At 39.1% G+C, this 24,523-nt stretch overlaps 1 protein-coding gene across 2 annotated transcripts in view; it reads left to right on the plus strand.

Moving 5' to 3' along the window:
• Window positions 1-24,523, plus strand: part of LOC137283495 (tuberin-like) — a 141,600-nt gene that overhangs the window by 3,506 nt on the left and 113,571 nt on the right. For both annotated transcript variants that reach the window (XM_067815024.1, XM_067815025.1), the window contains exons 2-6: window positions 7,129-7,215; window positions 13,462-13,572; window positions 15,421-15,500; window positions 17,387-17,451; window positions 19,704-19,836. In XM_067815024.1, coding sequence (XP_067671125.1) covers window positions 7,129-7,215; window positions 13,462-13,572; window positions 15,421-15,500; window positions 17,387-17,451; window positions 19,704-19,836 — 476 coding nt within the window. The remainder of the gene's footprint in view (window positions 1-7,128; window positions 7,216-13,461; window positions 13,573-15,420; window positions 15,501-17,386; window positions 17,452-19,703; window positions 19,837-24,523) is intronic.

The following is a 24,523-nucleotide window of genomic DNA, read 5'->3' on the forward strand; positions in this document are numbered from 1 at the left end:
TGTTCTCATTTCCTCTTATTGTTCTAGTACAATTTAGATACGCACAGGCTGTTTTCACAATGCACAGTTTGTCATCATGTGGGTAGGCTGAGAACACTAGTTCCCCAACATGAAAACTTCTTCTTGATTGTTTTACAAGATCTCCTGTTCTAATTACAAGATGATGATCTCTAAATTCTACATTGTCTACATGTAACAAGTAGACCGGCTGGATTCTTTGCCCAGATAGCAAACACAATAAGACTGCAAATTTGAAAGTAAGCTTTTTAAAAGACAAAATTTCAGTATCTCCATAGTCTGCTAGTGAGGTGAGTACTTTACTGACATCCCTCATAATTGAATATTTAGGCAGCGCTGGACTTAAATGAAACCCCTTTCATGAATCTCCTAACTAAAGAGTGGTTCCCTATCGGCATATTATCAGTAGTTATGATGGCAGAGAGAGCCGATCTGGCTGTGTTCAGTGCACTATAACCTAATCCAATGCTGTACAGTTCTCCAAGGAACTCCAGTACTTGATTCAGAGATGGTAGAAGGGGAGTAACAATCCCCCTGACACAAAATGACAACCACTTTTTGTGATAACTCCGATACTGTTTTTTGGTGTTGTCTCTCAATGATGCAAGCAAAACATTTGTAACTGTCTCTGAAAAGTTTTTTGTTTTGTAGCATTCCCTGATAATCTGTAAAGAGTTTTAATTTCCTCCCAGAATTGGACAGAAAGCCTTCGCCAAAAGGTTTTGAACATTGTGAAGCTTGGAGTCTATGGATCTGGTTTGGGGTTTGACCTGATTCCACACTTGATTGTTCACACTCGGAACAGTCAAATTAGGACATTTTTCTGGCTTTTGGTATTTATCCTTTGTCTGGTTTAGTGCTTTGACATTCAGCTAGGATCTCAGTCCTTCATTTATTGTCCTGCCAAGAACTTCGTTCACCTTGGGACCAAATTTGTCTTCATTGTTGAAGTAAGTATTTAACTCGAAGATGACTGCGTCAACTTCATTCTCACTCTCTGATTCATGATCTCCATGCAACGTGTCAACTATATCATCAAAAGGATCATTGTCCTCTGCATCTGACATGTCACTATCAGCAGTAAATCGACCTCACTTCTGCAAGTCGCAGGCGCCACTGGCTTTACGCTTCAGTGATCCGCCCTTTCCAAGACCACTCGGCCCAGCTTGTTGATCACTGACCTCTATGGCAGGGGAAGAAACCTGTGTTGTTTTCGCACCAATTTGAGTGAGCATCTCCATCAAAAATTTTATGGACTCTGCCTGTTGCTGCTGCGCAGCAAGGACTTTTGCAAGAGCATCGTCACTGGGAGAGGTACTGCTGCCCTCTTTCTCCCGACTTGTTCCCTCTGTGAGGGGACATTGCTCTGACGCCATATTGGTCACTCAAGTACTATCAGCACGACCAAACTTTTTGTCTTTCATAAGGAAAAGTTCCAACACCACTACTAGGTCAGTAACACTGGTATAAACACTGAAATCCATGAACAATGTAGAGACGACGTTAATCACACAGTATATATCCGCTTGTGACAAATAATCCGAAATTGGAAGAATCTCCTGTAAAAACTTGTCCAGACAGCTAGGAACACATTCGCTACTGACTAGTGCACATGCGCATCACTCACGTGACCCCTAAGGAAGGATGGTGATATGGAATTGTTATCAATTTATACACTAAAGGTTCAGTAATACAGGGCAGTCATGAAGAAAACCTGAATGAACATTAACGGTCCAATGTTGCAAGAAACTGTACATCACAAAGTGTTTCAAGGTCAAGGTCGCAGAGCTGTCAGTATCTTGTGTGCCACCATTAGCATCAATGGTGCATGTTATCGGCATCACATAGACTAGACCAGATTCCGCATGAAGTGCCTGGGAATGAGTTGGTACTCTTCCTAAAAGCCACAAACAGAGCAGGCTGAGGTCACGCTGTCACACATGCCGATCCAATTCATTCCACAAATGTTCAATAAGGTTAAAATCCAGTTGTCATGAAGGCTAATCAAGAACCTGAACAATGTTCTTGGCAAGGAAATCCCTGGATATTATTGCTGTATGCGGTCGAGCGTTATTATGCTGAAAAATGACGTGGCAGTTCATGGAAAGAAGGTCATGAGGCCTGATGATTTCATCACGTAGTGTCAAGTTGTCAAGTTGCCCTAGACCTGAATTAGATTTCTTCTGCCACTGTATGAGATGCCAGACCAAACCACGACACTTTCACCACCAAATCTGTCCACTTCCTGTACACAATTTGTAACGTAGCAGCAGTGATGTTGATATACACATGCTCTTTCATCAGGACGTTGCAGCATGTAATGTGACTCATCACTGAAGATAACAGTTCTCTACCTTTGCAATGGCCAACGGAGATGTTGATGACACCACTGTCAGCATTGTTGACGTGTAAGAACAGGTCCTCACAAAGGTCTTCTGGAATGAATACCAGCCTCATGTAAGCAGTTCCTCACAGTCTTATCAGAAATTATCCTGGCACTCCCGATGTTGTGGAGGATGCTGTGGTGACCTCAAATGTCCAAGCCGAATAAACCTGTCTTTAGTGGACGTGGTCACAGGGAGTCGACCTGACCTGGAGCGATCACGTGTTGACCCTTCCTGCTATTAGCGATGCCAAAGTCTTGCTATGGTACTATCATGAAATGATAATTCATACCAGAATTCATTATTGATTGTAACCAGTACAAGCAATACATTAGCATTCAAATATTAGGAAAATATAAATATAGAATATTAGTTTCATCATGTATCTGTAATAACTAAGACAAAGACTCCTGTCAAAAGTAGTTAAACTTATCTCACAGACATTCTATTGAAAAAGGTATAAGTTATGACCACACAATTTCACAGACTTAAAATCCTAGCCTGAGGTAATCAGAACTCCACTGTAAGACAAACCATTCACTAAGACTAGGGTTATGTCTAGACAGGTTAATAAAAAGCTTTGATGAGGTAAACAAGCCATCACCTACAATAAAATAACATCATGCAAACACCACTTAAGTGTCGTTAAAAATCCAGCCCAGAGTAAGCAATCAAGCATCCAGTAAATGTGCCAGTGCTACTGAGAATAGGATTAAAAGCTTAAGTACTCCCCCTGTCTGGTCATTGAAGTTGCTCTGGTAAGACACACCCCATTTTATTAATCCTGCATTTCATCAGTAGGGCTTAGACTTCCAACACAGGTCAGCTCTAGCCCTCAGCCCAGAGGGTTGTACCAGCTCTCTGTGGCCACCCTTGTTATTCTATCTCTTGTTATTAAAGTTGTAATTAGCTTCTTGTGACTTCGGACTCTTTACTGAGTTATTTCCCCCAAGCAGACCAGCACGCCAGTTAGGTAAGGGATTTCACTGGTACCCTCACTTGGACCAAGACCGGTATCATAACACATTCAGTTGTATTGTGGCGCTGAGCCTCAGTAAGTCTAGGCATGACTTAAACACCAAATTTAAGGTTGTCAGTTGTTGTAAGAGCATTGACACACACACACACCCCCCCCAACTTTTATTAGAAATGATGCATGGAATGTGTGTGCGAAAGGAAACACAATTTCTTCCATTCACAATTTATTGCATTTATTGAGGAAAACAGATTTGGTGCATTTTGGCGAGTTGTCCTCAATGACAATGGATTCAAACTTGGAAGTGTTTGCAGACAGTGTTCACCATAGATATACTGTTCACATAGACAGACACCAATGGTAGAAATTCGAAAAGTTACATGGAAAAATACTACCTATTTGTTTCTTTTTGGGCTAGTTTAATTTGTTTCTTTTTCATCCCCCCGGCATGTAACGCAGGGGGATATAGTCGACGTTTTGTCTGTCTGTCCGTCCATCTGGATTTTTGTGATTTATTATTTCCATGTAAATGTTTGTGTGTTTCGTTTCCATAGCAGAACTCAAAAACCATTCAATGTTTTGCTGCAAAAAAAATATATCAGTCAGAACCTGAAATAGTGCCTTTTGCTATTTACAGGTTTTTGGGATTTATCATTTTCTTGGTTTCCATGGAAACGTTTCTGACTTTGTCTCAAAAGTGAGAGGTGTGTTTCATTTCCAGAGCACACCTCAAACACTTTGTAATATCTGTCAGCAAAACTTGGCAGATATGTGTGGCAGATCCCAAAGTGGTGCCTTTTGCTCTTTACAGGTTTTAGTGATTTATCATTTTCTCGATTTCCATAAAAATGTTTTGGACTTAGTCTCAAAATGGAGGAATGGGCTTCGTTTCAGAAGCAGAACTCAAAAACCATTCTATACTTTTCTGCAAAACTTATAGATAGATATCTGTGGCAGACCCCAAAGTGATGCCTTTTGCTATTTACAGGAATTCGTGATTTATTATTTTCTCGGTTTCTATGGAATTGTTTTGGGCGCAGTCTCAAAATGGAGGGATAGACTTCATTTCCCTGATCAGAAGTCAAAATGGTCCCTTTTGCTGTTTACAGGTTGTAATGGTATAGCTAAATTTGCAATAAAAATGGCGGCTGTTGATTCCAGTGATTGGTGTGTTCGGGAGTTTGTGTTTGTGTGCCACACGTCAGTCAGGCACACATGTCAGTCAAATTTGATACCTAGTGGAATATATAATTGGACACTTGGGGAAACTTACACTCTGGAAATGAACAGTCGTCTTTTAAACTGAGTGAGTACCTTCTCTAGTGTTGCTTAGTTGGGGAAAGTGCGACTGCCAAGTGTTAATCTTAGCATATTGAAGTTTTATGTTACTGACCTTTAGCCTTTGAAAAGTGTATTGCCTAGCACCAATTAGGGCATATTGTAGTTTTCAATCACTGACCTTAACATTTGAAAATGTAGAATGTGCCTGCATAATAGTTAGGCTATCCTTATATAGTAATAGCCTGATAGTTGCCTCGTTAAACCGTATTTATTCATGACTGGTTGAATGATATGGAAGTTTCCATAGGCTGCCCGTGAGTTGTCAATACTTCTGGCAGAGTGTTGTGTTAGCCTGTGATAGTGAGTAGCTACCTCGTTGTTGTAGGTAGGGCAGGGTGAAGTATCTTGTAGTTGCCTGTAGGCAGGTTCATGTTGTGACTCTGTTATATGACTACCTGATAACCATTAGGAAATTGTAGAACATATTTGCAAAATATTCCCCTGTGATGAAACGATGTCAAACCACATGTAGTCTTGCATTGGTTCTAATACAATTTTTGAAGTTCATCCACCTTGTTGCATGTTGTTTTCACGTTTAGGCTATCTCCAGTTGTATAGGCCTGCCAGATAGATCGTTGAATGACAATTAGTGCATTCCATCATAGTACAGGGTTTTTGTGATTTCTTATTTTCTCGGTTTCCATGTAAACAATTCAGACTTTAGTCTCAAAAATGAGAGGTGTGTTTTGTTTCCAGAGCACATCTCCACAAGTTCCTAATATCTGTCAGCATAACTTGGTAGATATATGTGTCAGACCCCAACGTGGTGCCTTTTGCTATTTGCAGGTTTTTGTGATTTATCATATTTTTGCCTTATCCTGACTCATGCTTATTGCTTATCTCCTCTTCCCTGGCGAGGGTAGTCAAATACCTGAAATCCCTTGAAGTTCCCTTCTAAAAGAAGTGGACGTAAAATGCACTCGCCCACGTGTAGCCTCCCCTTTTTCTCACGCAGACAGTCATGTGACCTGCCATACTCTTAACTCTCTCCTTATCGCTCGACGTGGGTGGCTGGAGGCACCTGAGGGTCCTGATACGGCAATAAGTTCTTTCTCTATTTTGGTCTTTTAACTAAATTCTGCTCGTATACGGTATTTGGATTTGTATATGCATTATATCTTATCAAATTTGTGATTATTGTGTCTTTATGAAGCACATATTTTTCAACTGAGACTTAGTCTCAGTTGATGAAATCGTGTCTACTGTGTAGATTGCGGCTGTCGGCAGTTGATCCTCACTTAATTTGTCTGACGTGCAAACCCACATGTTCTACTAATAATCGTTGTAAATGTTGCATAGAATTGACTAACTCAGAATTTACTCTCTATACACAGTCTGTTTACAGACGTGCTAGGGACAAGCAACGGCGGCTTGCATTAGTCATGTCTAAAACAAGTGATTTAAATTCAGGTAACTGTTTAAAGGGGCACTGATGCGGAGCAATTTCCATGGACTGGTGGTTTCTTTTGTTGTTGTTTTTCTGCCATGAGTACTCAGTTGATATCCCAGAATTCGTGACTGGTTCGTGATCTCTGCTGCGTCTCCCATATGCGCAGTTGATAGTTTATGTGACAAGATGAATTTAATTCTTCAAAATATACATGCAGTGAAAGGGTTGTTGGGCAGTTATCATAAGACAATAATAAACATAAAATACTCAATGAAAAGCTGATCATAATTAAAACATTATACCAACTCTGTGAGGCTTTTGTTGAATTTTTGTCTCAAAAATAAAAAGTTGTTGAACAAACTACCATAAAAATATTGACACAGTTCACTGTTTGTAACGAGGGAGGAGTGTAGAGAAAGGGACAGCCAGGTGTGCGAGAAACCCTAGAGACAGCACAGCACAGGTTAATGAATCAAAAACTTTGTAGGCACTTGTGCACATTCTTCTTGACCGGGGCGTCCCTTTCTCTGATAAGTGAGTGAGTTTAGTTTTACGCCACACTCAGAAATATTCAAACTATATGGCAGTGGTCTGTAAATAATCGAGTCTGGACCAGACAATCCAGTGATCAACAACATGAGCATCGATCTGCGCAATTTGGAACCGATGACTTATGTCAACCAAGTCAGCGAGCCCGATACCATTAGTTGCCTCTTACGACAAGCATAGTCACCTTTTATGGCTATAGGCCTGTTCTAGGGGACCTTCACAGGTCTTGAAGACTGGAGCAACAGTCTGAAGATATTCTGAAAACAAGCGTAATCCAAAGGGCAGCAAACATGTAACATGATTACCAAGAGGTGACATATGAGATTAGTATATCTGAAATGTTATGTAAATATATATACCTACATTACTGCTGTCCTTAGAATCGGCTTGTCCATCATCTGGTCCAATCATGTTGATGGAAATCATTTTGATGTATAGAGCATTGTTTTTGAATGACTGTTATGTTATAGGAGATCTGTCCTGAGAGTCCTGCCAACAACAGAATCCGGACCATCCGTGATCTCAGTGAGACAGTGAAGAAGAAGAGGTTGGAAGAGGTAAGACTAAACCACCAGGTCCCTCACTGTAGTGTAACTTGAAGGAATAATTTCCTGGAATACCCAGCCTCTATTACATATTATAACCCTAAATGTTGTTGTTTGGCTGTCATCATATGGATTCCTCAAAACAATCTAACTCTTTCTGAGAAGTTGGCGAAATGAACGATGCTCCCCTGTCTCGAATAGGAGACCTAACAATTGGATCAGATAAAGTAGTGAAACTAGGCAACACTGCTGGCAGATCAATTGAGGCAGCCGCACGGTTAATGGGTGTAGAAAACTTAACTACTGTACCCTCATCATCTGATGACATGACTTGGTATAACGCATAATTGACACTAACAACAGTCACAGGGAAACAGTTAGCAACACAGTCTCACAATACACGAATTAACTGTCATTGTTCACAAGAGAAAGTTAATGAACATTAAACAGGCCACTATAGGATTCTGCACCGCTGAAGCTGTCCCGCATGAGAAAATCAATAACACGGCTCTGTGAGTGACCACACTCTCTTGTGATCAATAAGTCTCCTACCTTGAACAAAATTTGTGTTCATAGTCAGCGGGAATGAGAGTTCAATGAATCTTAAAAGGCAAAATGTGCCCTTACCAACAGTGAATTACGGTAGTCTCTTCCAGGACATCAATGTTCATAGGTGGAAATGGAAACATCCCACATACCTCTCCTCAAGAGTTGTAAGTCTGTGATTCAAACATCAGGAAACTTTCCTGAACGAAAGTCTGAGCACGGTACAGAGAACTTGTTGCCCGAGGGTGTCGGGGTGTTATACCCTTCTCCCTAGGCAATCTGTATTTCCTCCACTCTTTGTCTGGGGATGATGTAGCTAGACGGTATACTCAAGGATAAGTCCAGTTTGGCATTCAAGTCCTTTTATTTTTGGTTATAGTTTTTCACAAACAAAAGTCCTCAAATATTTCCTAGACTCTGGTCTAAACACGACATTAGTTTACAATGTCCTGGAAGAACTTGTTGGTCTCTTGCACAACTTCTGATACTATGAGTTCATCTGAGCCATTCTCTCAATATACGAAGAGAACCTCTCAAGTCAACGGTGGGGCCCAGAATCGCGCACCACTCACCTGACAACTAACAAAATGGAAGTCGTGACAATTTAGGCTCCTCCCCCGAAATAATGTCCTACGTCATACAAAAATGACTCATACCCAATCTTAATAATTAGTTACTTTCATTAGTCCCTTTTTAAGACTTTATCAGTACCATCAAATTCTTCCAGTGTAAAACATCTTCGTTAATCAACTTTTAGCCATCCATCAACCAAACATTGACATACCTGACAAAATATCAAATAATATTTCAGACTGGTAGGCGCCAGAAGATACTTGAACAAATTATTTCTGATCCTCTGCATGTCCCTTTTATTGACACACTGACCATTAGTATCCGAATGTCCATTTGCCTACTCATGTATGATCACAAGGTCTTAGTTTCATGTTACTTCAGAGAAATCGCCATTTCCCTCGGGAAAAGTGAATCCATAAAATTTGATTACTTGGTTAATGAACTTTCCCAGTACTTTGACCCTTCCTAACTTAACTTCAATTTCTCCTTATATATTTATCAATGTTTTATAAACTTCCTAACTCTAAATGTCCTGGTTATATTTATTCACAGGCACTCACTCAGTATTCACTTCACTTATTAAGTCTTTGAAACCCAAACACTTTTTCCCAAAATGGAATTTTCCCATCATTCAGTGAAATGGAATCAGGCGCTGACAACATTTTCCTTCATGCTGATTTCTCAGAGTACAGCACAGGCAAATCTGATGGTATCGATTCCTCCTCAATTTTTGTTTGAAAATCAGTGCACAAGAACATTCCTCGACTCCACATAATCCACTGTCCAGTCAAAGCTCTGAAGCATTATCCAACAGTCACTATGATGTCAGGGGACACAGAAAACAAGTGTTCATCACCTGCAGGCCTTGGTCCCCTAAAGGTAACACAAAGACTGCCATGGTCCCATTGCCGTATAACTGAGGACTGCTATAGAAGACAGCTACCATGATGCACATATCTCCACCACAAAGTTTGGGAATTGCAAATCCATTGAAATACAGGTTCCAGCAATTAGTGCAGCATTGTGGGACACACTGTTGAACAAGTCCTACCAAGCTAGCAGCAGAAATCCAAGTTTACTTGCACAATATCAAACTTAACCTTTGTGGAGTGGAATGGGTTTGTAGATTGAATTGATGCCAATTTCATTTTCTTAAAGGTGGATATGACATCAGATAACTGGAGGTTATCATAACATCATAACATAGAAAAGAACAATCAAACTGGAAAAGATCTCATACAGTGTGTCATGTGTTCCAGATATGACTTTGTAATACTGCATGTGACGGCAGTGGATCTAGAAGACATTATACCCCCAGTAATACTGAAGTGGCCATTTCACCAGTGTAATGACAGAGAGGAAGAATTAGGTATTAAGCTGATCTTAGCTTGTCTGGCCCTCGAGATGCCAGATTCCACATGTCCGATTAGTAATGTTCTGGCTGTGACAACATAGAGGTATATTTTCGCAGAAATTATCAATCAGTAGTCATGTCTGAGTATGATTCTGAGAATACTGGCACAGTTAAATTGAGTGACGGTATTCTTTTCCATATATGTGCAGTAACACAGGGACTTGGCTGAAGCAGGGATAACAGAGAAAGGTCACACCCTTGCTTTCTTTTCTATTTGTACTAATTAACATGTGCCTCATCATGCTCCAACGCAAACAGTTACTTGGCTCATTCCCTGCACAACTTCAGCTGTGTTTAACAGTACTGCAGCCTGTTTATTGTATCATTCGGAATTTTACAATGAGTGAATGAATTATAGTAAGAATTAAGAGCAAGAATTATAAGTGAATGAATGAAAGAAATAAAGAAAAAGAAGAAGCACATGTGAATGAATGAAAAAATAAATGATACACCATGGCCATCCCTCCCAAAACGTGTTTAAGAACTCAAAAGTATCGCTACAACACATGTTCACATCAGCTGTCCTTTTAAAAACATCTAGTTTGAGACGTTTTTGTCTACGTTAATAATTAATTCAGATATCTTATTGCAGGTGGGGAATGGGATGGACATTAACAAAATGTTAACTGACACTCACACATCCCTCAAAAACAGAAAGTGTAAAATTTTCACAAAGCGTTATAAACACCTTTCCAGTTTTGTCAAATAATAAGATCAACAAGAAATATTAAGATCAACAAGAAGGAAAGAAGTTACAGAACTATAACCCTCAAGCATCACCAGCATTAATGGTGGATCAGATCAGATCGTAATATTTTTCACACACATCACATACGCCCTAACAATTTTTCTATAATTATAAAACTATCACTATTACTTGCAAACACCTTTCACCTGATGGTATATTCACTTCTCAAAAATTAAAGGTGTATGTGAAAGAAGTTTTAGAATAATAACTATAAACACTCGAACAATGCAGTGCAGTATTTCAGTGGCTGATTAGATCAAATCAGCAATATGTAACATTTTTCACACACCTAAAATACACCCTAACGTGTTTTTTTTGATGATGAAACCATCACTATTACATGCAAACACATTTCGCCTGATAGTATATACCCCTCATAAGAATGAAAGGTGTATGTGAAAGATGTTTTGAAGCAATAACTTGGAACAGTCAAACAACAACATGTATTATTTCAGTGGCGGATCAGAACAGATCGGTGATATGTCATATTTGTCACACACCTCAGATACACCGTAACCATTTTTAAGTCATAAAACTATCACTATTACTTACAAATTTCTTTCAACTGAGGGTATGTTTCCTTTCTAAAAATTAAACGAATGTGTAGCCATATTGGCTATACTGGTACGTAACGACTCGAGGCATACGTTCAGGCAGGGAGCTTCTATAGAGGTTGTAGAGTATCCCTGGTTCAGGGGCTTTTCAGGGAGTTTCTTCTCCCTCTACATATAGTCTCCCTGGTTATTATATATAACAAATGAATTTAAATCTTTTTATATCTGTGTTGTCAGTTGAGTCTTTTTTTATACAAAAAGAAACCATAATCATTGTTACTGTTACCCTGGGGCTGGTTCGGCTGGGGCCGGTTCAGGTGTATAGACTTGTCCCAGAACTACACCAAGAAGCCAACCTCCTTTGCCTCCAGACCAGGCTCATTCAAGAAGGACGCCTGAAGGCTTAGGTCCGTAAGTCCTCATCAGCAAGGCAGGATGAGGTGTTCAAAGTGTGGAACCTGTTCAAAGATGGCGATCTGTCCTTATCCCAACTCCTTACGAGATGTGCAACAATCCATGGACCCACCCTTCATTAAAGAACAACTAAACTCAATTTTTTGGTCCTCTTTTTACCACTGCATATGAATGATTTCTGGTTAGTCATAAACGGAACACCATTCTTTTTATTTATTTTATTTTTTGACTTACTGTCAAAAGTGAGAGGTGTGTTTTGTTTCCGGAGCAGAACTCAAAAACTTCTTAATATCTGTCAGTGCTACTTGGTACACATGTGTGACAGACCCCAAAGTGGTGCCTTTTGGTATTTCCATGTTTTCCTGATTTATTATTTTCCCTGTTTGTATGGAAACGTTTCGGACTTACTCTCAAAATGAAGGGATGTGCTTCGTTTCCGGAGCATAACTAAAAAAACGTTCATTTTTTTCTGCAATACTTGGTAGATATACCAATCAGAAGCTGCATTGGTGCCTTTTGTTAGTTACAGGGTTTTTTGATTTCTTGCTTTCTTGGTTTCCATGGAAACCATTCAGACTTTGTCTCAAACGTGAGAGATGTGTTTCGTTTCCTGAGCAGAACTCAAAAACTTCTTAATATCTGTCAGTGTAACTTGGTAGATATGTGTTGCAGACCCCAGAGTGGTGTCTTTTGCTATTTACAGGTTTTTATGATGTATTATTTTCTTGGTTCCATGAACATGTTGCTGACTTTGTTTCCGAAGCGCAACTTGAAAACCATTTCATATCTTTCAAAAGATCTTGGCAGATATTCGAGACAGATCTTGAAATGGTGACCTTTTCGGATTACAGATATATGGCATTTATATTTTTTATGAATTCCATGGAAACAATTCACACTTGGTCTAAAAACACAATAAGTAACTGTCGGATGATTTGTCCTTTCAAATATGTGGGGGCCAGGGGAATATGTCATCTTCTGATGACTCTTGTTTAGAAAAGAATTGTGGTTAATTAATACCAAGCGCTTAAAAGTTGCTAAAAAGCCGTCTGCTTCTCTCTCGCCCGCACACGAAACCAAAGACAGGTTACGTAACTCTGTCGCCAGAGCCCTGCAGTGACGTCACAGAAGGAACAATTTTCAGTTAGTTGTATAGAAAATGTATAGGAAGCTCGTCATAGTCGACACCTCGTCTGTCCATCCTCAGTCTGTCCGTTCGTCTGTAATCATTTTGTTTCCGGAGCAGAACTAAAAAACCGTTCAGTATTTTTCTGCAAACCTTGGTAGATATATCAGTCAGCACCTAAATTGGTGCCTTTTGCTATGTACAGATTTTTGTGATTTAGTATTTTCTCAGTTTTCATATAAACGTTTTGGACTTATTCTCAAAATGGATGGATTGGCTTCATTTCTGGAGCACAACTCGAAAACCATTTGATATCTTTCAACAGATCCCATTATTATGTAACAATTTCCATTAGAGCAGTTTCATGTTCTCCAGTTGAAAGTATTCTAAGTGTACCTTTTAGATATAGTACACATACTTGAAAAGTACATATATAGTCTGTCAGTTATAACAATTCTATAAAGTAAAAAGAATGACCAAAAAGAATGAAAGTTAGCATAGCTACAATTAGAAAATGTATTGTATTTTTAAATTTCAGTTATTATCAACACATTAAGAGGATTATTATGTTTGCCTATAAATCTTTGCTTCTCATTGCTTAAATATATATTATTTTCTTTGTATCATTTAATCCATTCAGTAAATTTTGTCCAAGTATCTTTGGCATATTGACAATGACAAAGCCACATGTGCATTACATTCAGCTGGATCATTACACAATGAACATGCTGGTGACTTGACATGAGCACTAAAATATGGCTGTGATGTAACAGAGGTAGTATTTCACAGTTTACTATTGTTATATTTGTCAATATAAATAAGGACTTTCCTCCAGTGTGTAGAGTTTAAGAATGTATTTCTGACTCCTTACTGTTGGTTGCAGAATGCAATAGAGGCACTATGGAAGAACATAAGTGATCTCCTTCAACCTCAAGTAAACACAGAAAGTCGGCAAGTTGCTTTGCACTTCCTGAAGTGTCTCCTGGAGGGACAGGTAAGTTGTAGACAGATCTTTAATGGTCTCCTGGAGGGACAGGTAAGTTGTAGACAGACCTTTAATAGTCTGCAGGAGGGACAGGTAAGTTGTAGACAGACCTTTAATGATCTCTAGGAGGGACAGGTAAGTTGTAGACAGACCTTTAATGATCTCCAGGAGGGACAGGTAAGTTGTAGACAGACCTTTAATGATCTCCAGGAGGGACAGGTAAGTTGTAGACAGACCTTTAATGATCTCTAGGAGGGACAGGTAAGTTGTAGACAGACCTTTAATGATCTCTAGGAGGGACAGGTAAGTTGTAGACAGACCTTTAATGATCTCTAGGAGGGACAGGTAAGTTGTAGACAGACCTTTAAAAGTCTGCAGGAGGGACAGGTAAGTTGTAGACAGACCTTTAATGATCTCCAGGAGGGACAGGTAAGTTGTAGACAGACCTTTAATAGTCTGCAGGAGGGACAGGTAAGTTGTAGACAGACCTTTAATAGTCTGCAGGAGGGACAGGTAAGTTGTAGACAGACCTTTAATAGTCTGCAGGAGGGACAGGTAAGTTGTAGACAGACCTTTAATAGTCTGCAGGAGGGACAGGTAAGTTGTAGACATACCTTTAATAGTCTGCAGGAGGGACAGGTAAGTTGTAGACAGACCTTTAATGATCTCCAGGAGGGACAGGTAAGTTGTAGACAGACCTTTAATAGTCTGCAGGAGGGACAGGTAAGTTGTAGACAGACCTTTAATGATCTCTAGGAGGGACAGGTAAGTTGTAGACATACCTTTAATAGTCTGCAGGAGGGACAGGTAAGTTGTAGACAGACCTTTAATGATCTCTAGGAGGGACAGGTAAGTTGTAGACATACCTTTAATAGTCTGCAGGAGGGACAGGTAAGTTGTAGACAGACCTTTAATGATCTCTAGGAGGGACAGGTAAGTTGTAGACAGACCTTTACTGGTCTGCAGGAGGGACAGGTAAGTTGTAGACAGACCTTTAATAGTCTGCAGGAGGGACAGGTAAGTTGTAGACATACCTTTAATAGTCTGCAGGAGGGACAGGTAAGTTGTAGACAGACCTTTAATGATCTCTAGGAGGGACAGGTAAGTTGTAGACATACCTTTAATAGTCTGCAGGAGGGACAGGTAAGTTGTAGACAGACCTTTAATGATCTCTAGGAGGGACAGGTAAGTTGTAGACAGACCTTTAATGGTCTGCAGGAGGGACAGATAAGTTGTAGACAGACCTTTAATGATCTCTAGGAGGGACAGGTAAGTTGTAGACAGACCTTTAATGATCTCTAGGAGGGACAGGTAAGTTGTAGACAGACCTTTAATAGTCTGCAGGAGGGACAGGTAAGTTGTAGACAGACCTTTAATGATCTCCAGGAGGGACAGGTAAGTTGTAGACAGACCTTTAATAGTCTGCAGGAGGGACAGGTAAGTTGTAGACAGACCTTTAATGATCTCCAGGAGGGACAGGTAAGTTGTAGACAGACCTTTAATAGTCTGCAGGAGGGACAGGTAAGTTGTAGACAGACCTTTAATAGTCTGCAGGAGGGACAGGTAAGTTGTAGACAGACCTTTAATGATCTCTAGGAGGGACAGGTAAGTTGTAGACAGACCTTTAATGGTCTTCAGGAGGGATAGGGACATGTGAGACTGGAAGAACGCATTCACATGTATATATTTCATCATAATCATTTTATCTCATTTGTGTGAGATAATTAGTTAGTGCCATCTTACCTAACTGTTATTTTGTCATCAACAGATTGTTTAAGGTGATCAGTTCATAGCAGTAGTACATGAGGCTTTTGATGCAGTTCTGTTGCTGATTTTCTAACGCATGTTCCCATCCAGCTGCAGAATCTTGGCATCCTAAGAGGGCATTTCTTCAAGGTCATCGAGGCTTTGACAGGTCCTGATGATCTCTCACACAGGTACAGTTTCCAGACAGAGATGTCCAAGCTAAAGAACTGAGTTACAAAATCACAAAAATAAGAAAAAAAAGACACACAAAAAAGAATCCTGTGAAAAGTATTCTGTTTTTGTGAATATGTTAGTTCCGTCTTGTGATTGTGAACAGAATGGAATGAAGCTGACATTTTTCATTTGATAATGAATAAGCTTCCCTGATTGTCTTGAGAATACATGTAGATTCATGCAGCATTAAAGAACTGTAGTATATTGACATTCAAGATTGCAAAGTAAGTTTTACCACCTTAGTGTTAACATTTAGTGATAAGGTTTTACAGTTCTAAGGAAGTTTTTTTATGCTTTATAGTTTTTCAGTTCTATTGGGTGAATATGTCTGTTCATTCTTGACGTAGCTACAGTTACTTCTGTTTAAAGTGTGAGACAGATATTTTGAGAGCATATGTCAATTTAGTTTGATATGTGAGAGTTCAGTCAAGCACTGGAAATCTGTGGTATGAGGGTTGGCTGAAAAGTTCTAAGCCTCACTGTGAAAAAAAATTTACAAAGTCCACGTTTGTAATTTATTTTTCTACATAATCCCCTTCCAAGTTCACACACTTTTGCCAGCGATGCTGCAAGGCCCGAATCCCGGTCAGGAAGAAATCTTCTTCAGCTACCCTAAAAAATCAGTCACAGCGGAAATGACGTCATCATTACTTGCAAAATGGCGACCGGTGAGTTAATTTTTCATTTTGGGGAACAGGTGGAAGTCAGAAGGAGCCAAATCAGGTGAATAAGGAGGATGGTCAATGAGTTCAAAGCCACAATCGCGGATTATTGACATGGCCACCACCGATTTGTGAACAGGCTCATTGTCTTGGTGGAAGAGGACACCTTTAGCGATCATCCCTCGTCGTTTGACTTTGATTGCTTCTCGCAACTGGTTCAGTAGATCAGCATAGTATCTGCCGTTGATAGTTTGACCTTTTTCAAGATAATCAATGAGCAGAATACCCCTGGAATCCCAAAAGACTGATGCCATCACCTTTCCAGCTGGAGGAACAGACTTGGCTTTCTTCGGAGCTGGTGAATCAGGATGCTTTCACTGTTTTGACTGTAGTTTTGTTTCTGGTTGAAAGTGATGTATCCAGGTCTCATCCATGGTTACAAATCGTGCCACAAAATCATCGGGATCTGCTTCAAAACGACGCAAATTGTCAAGGTACGTCTGGAACCTGACACGTTTCTGTTCTGCTGTCAAGAGCTTTGGCACCCATCTGAATGAAATCTTGGATGAAACTTTCATCATTCCTAATTCGTTGGTGATATTATGCTCAACCCTCTCATGAGAGATACCCACTACACTAGCAATATGTCGAGTAGTCAATCGTCGATCATCCATCAACATATCGAGCACTCGCGTGATGTTTTCTGGAGTGGTTGCTGTTGAAGGCCTTCCTGAGCGTGGGTCATCGTCAAGGCTTTGTCTGCCATGCTCAAATTCTGCAGCCCACTTCTTTACTGTGGAAAATGAAGGAGCATCATCCCCTAGAGTGGAGACCATGTCAGCATGTATCTGTGTTGGGGACATCCCTTTCTTTTGCAAGTACTTGATGACTGCCCTGTATTCAGTTCTGTCCATTTCTGATGATTTCAGAGGGTAGGTTTACCAAAAGAGCTGTAGTTGAGATAAAACTATTAGTACGTTTGTAGTTCTTGTGTCTATGATTCACTAAATGATTGTCCTCTTTGGTGGCAAACACCTGTCTCTACCTGGTGGGGAAAAACCACTCAGGCTGAGAACTCTTCAGCCAACCCTCGTTAGAAGTACCATCAATCTGTTTTAGAAGTACCATCAATCTGTTTTAGAAGTACCATCAATCTATTCTGTTTTTCTTTCATTCTGTAGGCTAGATCTCTTCAAGGTTTTGAGTGAAAATGGCAAGAATCTACATGATTTTGAAGATGAGACTGGTAGGTTGTTAAAGATCACATATACTCTAGGGGGTGCCAATGCGTAAATCACTCACTGACATCGTTATAAATGAATCCTCGTCATTAAAACTGCTCATTTCGATCTTAAATTACCTTAAATCGACCTTTTAGACAACAGTGCACAATTCTCAACCAGAAACAAAATTTCAACCAATCAGTGTGGCATTTCTCCATGACGTAATAGTAGGTATAGATCTATGCAGAATTCATCTACATTTGTGGGGGTAAACTATTTCATTTACAGGTTTGTACAGATGTGAAATCGCTACAGCTGTCGTGAAAATTGAAAGCTCTATGTTCTCACAATCTGCTATCATTTAGTTTTGTCTCCTGCTTTGCCTAGTTTCTGAGTTACAAACATTGTTTTCTTAGACGATTCTGTCAAAATCACTTGGTGTCGCTAGGTTGTAATCCATGTTAGGTGGTATAAACCTACACGTTATTTGTCATCTTTCACTTACTGCTCCGTTAATGAATTTATAACAGGTATAATTAGTGGTAACGCCACTTAGATTACCCGACATTTGGCATTTCTTGTGTCTGGATCGATCAAAGGATTAACCGATAACATGCTGATTGATTATTTACTTCCTTGCGGATTTAAATGGGGGTTTGTCAAAAGGTAGTGTTTACGTATGTACTTTTACTAATCTATACTGAATACACTCTGTCGTGTCTGTGTCTATGTAAAAACAACACCCATCTTTCAAAGGATTAACTGCCAATATATTGATTGATTGCTCATTATTGGCTAACTAAATTACTTTTTATCCCCCTGGCATGTAATGCGGGTCCGTCCCCCGTCCGTCCGTAGTCATTTTGTTTCCGGAGCATAACTCAGAAACATTCAATATTTTTAGACCAAACTTGATAGATATAGTAATCTCAGCTTATGGTTGTGCCTTTTGCTATTTACAGATTTTTGGCATTTATATTATTTTTGTTTTTCCAATGAACATTTTGGTGTTTGTCTAATGGTGGGGTGGGCTTCGTTTCCGGAGCAGAACTCAAAAACTGTTCAATATTTTTGTGCAAAAATTGGTAGATATATCAGTCAGAACCTGAAGTGGTGCCTTTTGCTATTTACAGGTTTTTGTGATTTCACATTTTTTGGGTTTCCATGGAAATGTTTTGGACGTAGTCTCAAAATGGAGAGATGGACTTCGTTTCCGGAGCACAACTCAAAAACCATTCCATATTTTTCTGTAAAATTCGGTAGAGATATCAGTTGAGGACTCAAAAACTTCTTGTTAACAGTGATGACTCTTGTTAACAGTCGAGTGTGAAATTCGTCACCCAGTGAGTGTACAGAATTCCCTATTGATGGCCGGTGCTGATTTGAACTTACAGCATAGGGCCACTAATGTAAAGAGACGATCCAATCGTGGTGTCATTGATTTTGGTCTACCACACCAGGTCTCATTGCAACCCTACCTATTTGACCGTAATTGAAATTACACTTATATACTTATTTACCCTTGACACAATGATGTGCCCCCCCCCAATCATACCCACAATTCAATTCTCCATTTAATTTGTTCATTGAGATACTGCCTCAGAGGCATTTTTCAGTATGTGTTCAGCACTATTGCATTAGTGATTGTGAGTTCTGAAATTACATTATTTTTTTATTCTGCCTCAGAGGAATTTTTCCGCACATGTTCAGCTCTATTGCATGAGTGATTGTGAGTTCTCCAGTGCATTTACAGAGGTTATCTTTTGTGTGCAGATGCATCATGTGTTGGTAATGCATCATGTGAAATTTCATTTTCATTGGATGATCTGTCCGGGTGCAACACTGTGGTAATGCACCCTTTCACCTCAACGTTTGCTACATTCAATTTCTTAGTTCCCTTATTTTTTGTCCATAGTAAATATGAAATAATTATTGTTTTATGAGTGAATAAAAATGGCAGGAAAGTTAACACAGGTAAACATGGCTGGATGCACTGTCACAGGGTCAGTCATCCTATGTGAACTAATATATAACATCCTGAAACATCATGGAAGAGCTGCATTTCAAGTCGAGGGATAAAAAAAATTGACTGTGTCATGGGCATTCTAAGGAATTCTATAATTAGGCTGAAATAAAACTGCTAAATTTGCATAAAAGATTCATTCATGTTGTACCATATTCAATAGTTTGCACAGCAAAACTAATTCTGTGCAAACACAACCTAAATTGATAAAAATGTACTGTGACTGTGGCATTTCTTGTTATATTGGTGCAGGTCCCTTCCTGCTGAAGTGGATGTCCGAGGTGATATCAGCCGGATACATCAGCAACTTCCTGTCTCTGCTCATCAATGTCATAAAATACAATGCAGCCTACTTGTATGAGGACGAAGTGGCCGGTCTTGTCCAGTAAGTTACTTGTGGATCACAGCAGACATCTAAACACCAGGCTGTGTGGTAAAGCACAACATGAGCTGTTGGATTGTTTTTTCTTTTCCTATGTCAATACTTTTTCACAGTTGACTACCAAAATGAGGGGCAAACAGTCACTATGATTTTCATATAGCTTAAGGTATGGAGTTTATGAAATCACATGATGACACCTTCCATGCCCAGATAAATGCATTTTTGGTGGTCATTTTCTTGAATCCAATCATCTGTCTACAAAAACTGTGCTACAGCTAAAACTGTAAGCATTAGGCATATAAATGTGGGGCAAAACATTTTTAGTACTCAATTTCACACATTTTGATATGTAATTTGTAGGGGTTCAGCATGATTATATTGGGAAAAATGTATGTAAAAATACAATTTGCCCTAAATTCGTGGACATTTTGTGTGTTGGAGGAGAGCATCAGCAGAAGGCAGCAACTCTCCTTATTTAACATCACCTTCTCTACAATAAAACATGTGTTAGTGAATTTCATTGACTTAGAAAGCTTCAAGTTTTCCACTGTCAGATTCCAGGTGCTTTTAAATTTCACTGATACTTTCCTAAACCTTCGGTACTGGAGAATTATTTCCAAAGCCTCAAACTTTCCTTGCCTAGACAGAGCATTTACTGAGTCACAACCCGTTCATGCATGTAATCCAACTAGAGCACAACACACCTCTACCCTGAGAGCAGAGTCAAGTTGCTTACATCCACCAGTTTGATACAAGCTCTGGTTCCAATCTGATGACTGCTTGGCTGCTTTCAAGATCTCCACAACTTGGTGGTCATCATTTATCAGCCTCATGCAATGATCGCCATAGGTCGCAAACAATGACTTGCTGTCTAGCCTCTGTTCCTGCTAAGCCTCGTGGTTCCTTCCACCCTTCAGCATGATATATGGTGAGGTTGTTCTTGCCCTTGGTACAAGCAGGGAGTTTCTTCCATTTGTTGATCAAGTAACCTGGTTTCTTTTGAGTGACTAAAACTCCTTCCTTTGAGCCATGAAATACGCATTTCTGTAGCCTTAATTGATTTGTCTCTGTAAACATCAAACACAACATCTACGTGTTGACAGTCTTCACCATCATGAAGCATTTGGGACAGAGAAGCATCTGAGAGCTCATCAAAAGTATCAAGCTTCTGGAGTATTGTCATGGCATCAAGAAGTACATCACTTTGTTTGGGAGTGGTTTCAACTTAAGACCTTTTGCTTTCATGATGGTTTGCTAGCATGGCTTTGTTTGCCTTTTTAAGTCCATGAAAGTGTCCCATCACCATTTACCAGTGACCATTGCAATGGTCCCAGAGGATGACAGATGACTTCTGTGATGTCGAGTTTTCAGTTTGGGGCAATCAGCACCATATTTCCAAACAATTTGTTTAGTTTAAACATATTTTAGTCACAATGTACAAATGTAAGTTCTTTCAACTTCTAAAACCCCTCCCCAAAGATATGTACAATCACTTATTACTTCACAAGAAATTATTAGAAACAGGGAAAGACTGAAGGATACTAAACTACTGGAATCGTTTAGATTTGCATATGTATTGATGGACACTTTTTAATATAATTTCATTTTTGTGATTTGTCAGATCTGCAGTGCCATTTAAAATAACAGATAATGGAATTACAAAGTTACTACCACATACATCTTGATTAGCTTTTAGCATGACTCTTCTATGTTGACTGTATAAAGAACATTCTAAGAAACAGTGATGAACATTTTCGCACTGGTTTCCACATGCGCAGGATGGATCAGGGATTAGCCCTACTCTGTACAGATCGTAGCTTAATCTACTAGCTTCATGGGATAACTGAGTATGTAAAATGTTAAATTATCAAATGCTGTAGGAAAAGTACGATGGGGCTGAGTTATATGATGTTATTATGTAAGTACAGTTCCTAACATCTGTAGGTAAATTGTTCCACAATCTTATAGTCGATGGGAAGAACGACTCGTGAGAATTTAGTTATTCTTGTTCTTGGCAAGCAGATATTGTTTGAATTTCTTAGGTTATATTGACTCCTGAAGCTCATGCATTGAAGAATTATTTCTTTTAGGTAGACATTACTTTTGTTGTTTTGAATATTATAGAACTAGGACAATTTTCATATTTTTCTGCGCGCTGATAGTGCTTCCAAGCCTGTTTCGTAATAAAGTGAATTCAAAGAAGAATATCTAGGAAGTCCATTAATAATTCTCGCAGCCTCCAAGTGCAGTCTTTCCAATTTTAAACTTAGTTCTTTTCCACAGCCATCCCAGCACAGATTCTGTCTTATCTGGATTGTATGCTATCAACCACTTGTTTGCCCAGTCGTTTAACTGTCTAAGATTTACGTTTAATGAGGTTTCTGTCATGTTAAGATTTCCAGACACCTTGCCTAATGATGTGTCATCTGCTAATGGTCGCATAATGCAATTTAACTCATCAGCAATATCATTCACATAAACAATGAATAAAAACGGACCCAACTCTGATCCCTGTGGGACGCCAGCTTGGAGTAACCTTTGTTTAGACAGGGCTTCGTTACCAAAGACCTTTTGATAGACCATTCCAATTTATGTATAAGCTCTCTGTGCCAAACACGATCAAAAGCCTTCGAAACATCACAAAAGACCGTACAGTACTGGTCTTTATCATCTAGAGCTTGGCATATTTGATGATATATTTCAATTAACTGATGGACAGTTGAACTTCCAGCTTGAAAACCAGCTTGGTATTTGTACAGTAACTTGTTCTCGTTGAAATATTTAGATATGTGCTTGAATACTACTCTCTCAAACAGTTTACTGACACAACTTATACGAGATATCAGTATATAGTTTGATGCTTTAGTCTTGTCACATTTCTTGAATTACATGTGCTAATTTCCATTCTGATGGATAAACACCTTTTCGTAATGACAATTCAAAAAGCAAGCATAATGGCACACTTATTGAATGAGCAGTTTCTTTTGAAAGCTTACGACTTATTCTGTCAGGACCCATGCTTTACTCAGAGGCAAACAATTAATTATATCTGTCATTTCCTGTTTAGTCACTGTAATAAATTCTAAAGTGGATTTTGTACATCTGTCAAACTGAGGAGGAGATATATTCTTGTCATATACACAGGAAATCGAGGCAAAGTAGTCATTTAAAAATTCAGCTTTGTCAATATCTGAGAATAGTGACGGGTCATCATTCAGTGGGATGCTGTTTGAGAGCAGGAATGCAAGTTGCTGTGCCTGAATGTTTTACAACATATCGCAGCATTTTCCAGTGAGAGGGTTTATTTTTAAAGTGCAGTTCAGTGATAAAACCATCAAGATGGGGAAAAAAAAGTTCTCTTTGAGTGGTATTTCATGTTGTTGACCTTATTTCTGTTTCTTATACAACTGAATGTCTCTTTCACTGCCTGTTCTTTTTGCCTTCTTTCTCATTCTATCCCGTTTTCTGCATTCCCATCTCAACTCAGAATCAAATCAGGGCTTATCATCGGGATGGAACGTTACAGTTTTAAAGTGCACACATGATGTAACATATCCGGAGAAAATATCGTGAAAGACTTTACATGCATCATCAACACATTTACAGTTGTTGAAAATATCAGACTCTATCAGTATTTTCGATAAGATTGTTAAGCTTATCGTATTTACCAGTTTTGTAACACCATACTTGTCTTGTAAAATGCATTTTGGTGGTGACATTGATGTCTAACGAAATATAAGTTCCTCTATGATCACTGACTTTCTTATCAAATTCAAAACGCCACTGTCTGTAACAGATATGTCCTCACTCACGATCACAGGGTCTATTAGCATAGCAGTTGTTCTAGTCACTCTAGCAGGTTCTTTAATAACATTATATATATTGTTTCATTCCATTAAGTCCACACTATTTAATTGTTTACTTGACAGCAAAGTTTCATTTATATCCCCAACAATCATTTTCTTACTGGTTGCATCTAAGGCTGTTTCTACACTTTGGTCTAAACGTTGCCAAAATGTATAGTTATACTCAGGTATGTGTACAACACATAAAATTCAAGGTTTTTGTGGAAGAAATAGCTTGATCCAAATCGTTTCATCATGAATATTTTCCAAATCTATCATCCTTTTAAAGGCTAGTTGTTTACTTACATATATCATGACCTCCCCTAAAAGTATTTCTATCTTTTCTGACTGGTTCGTGAGAGTTATCCCATAAGAGAAAGTCTCATCCAGGTGTGTTTCAGTGAAACAGACAATGTGATAGTCTGAGAGAACTTCACACAAATAATTTAACTTCTGGCGGATACTTTGTGTATTTAAGTGGAATACGTCAAGTGCTTGTTCAGTGTCATGGTCCAGTGGGCCTGGATTTGTCTCCACGTCCCCTGCAAGCAGTAGCAACAATAGGAGGACCACAACTATGTGGGCATTATGTAAGTGACATTGTAGAAAGCAAAGAAACAGATACACACAGCACGTACACAGCACTCAGTTTCGAACAAGCTGAACAACTTTCCAAATTCGTTACAAATAATCCATTTTCTAATCCAAGAAAATGATGTTGCATGGTACATTGACAGGAGCAGGTTGCTTAAGTGATTACAAGAGTTACATGAAACAATACAACTGAAACTTCCTAACGCCACACGGTTTTGTATTAGATCGTTACCCATATGGCAGATTTTGAG

This window comes from Haliotis asinina, chromosome 5, assembly GCF_037392515.1.
Source record: "Haliotis asinina isolate JCU_RB_2024 chromosome 5, JCU_Hal_asi_v2, whole genome shotgun sequence".
Lineage (NCBI taxonomy): Eukaryota > Metazoa > Mollusca > Gastropoda > Lepetellida > Haliotidae > Haliotis > Haliotis asinina.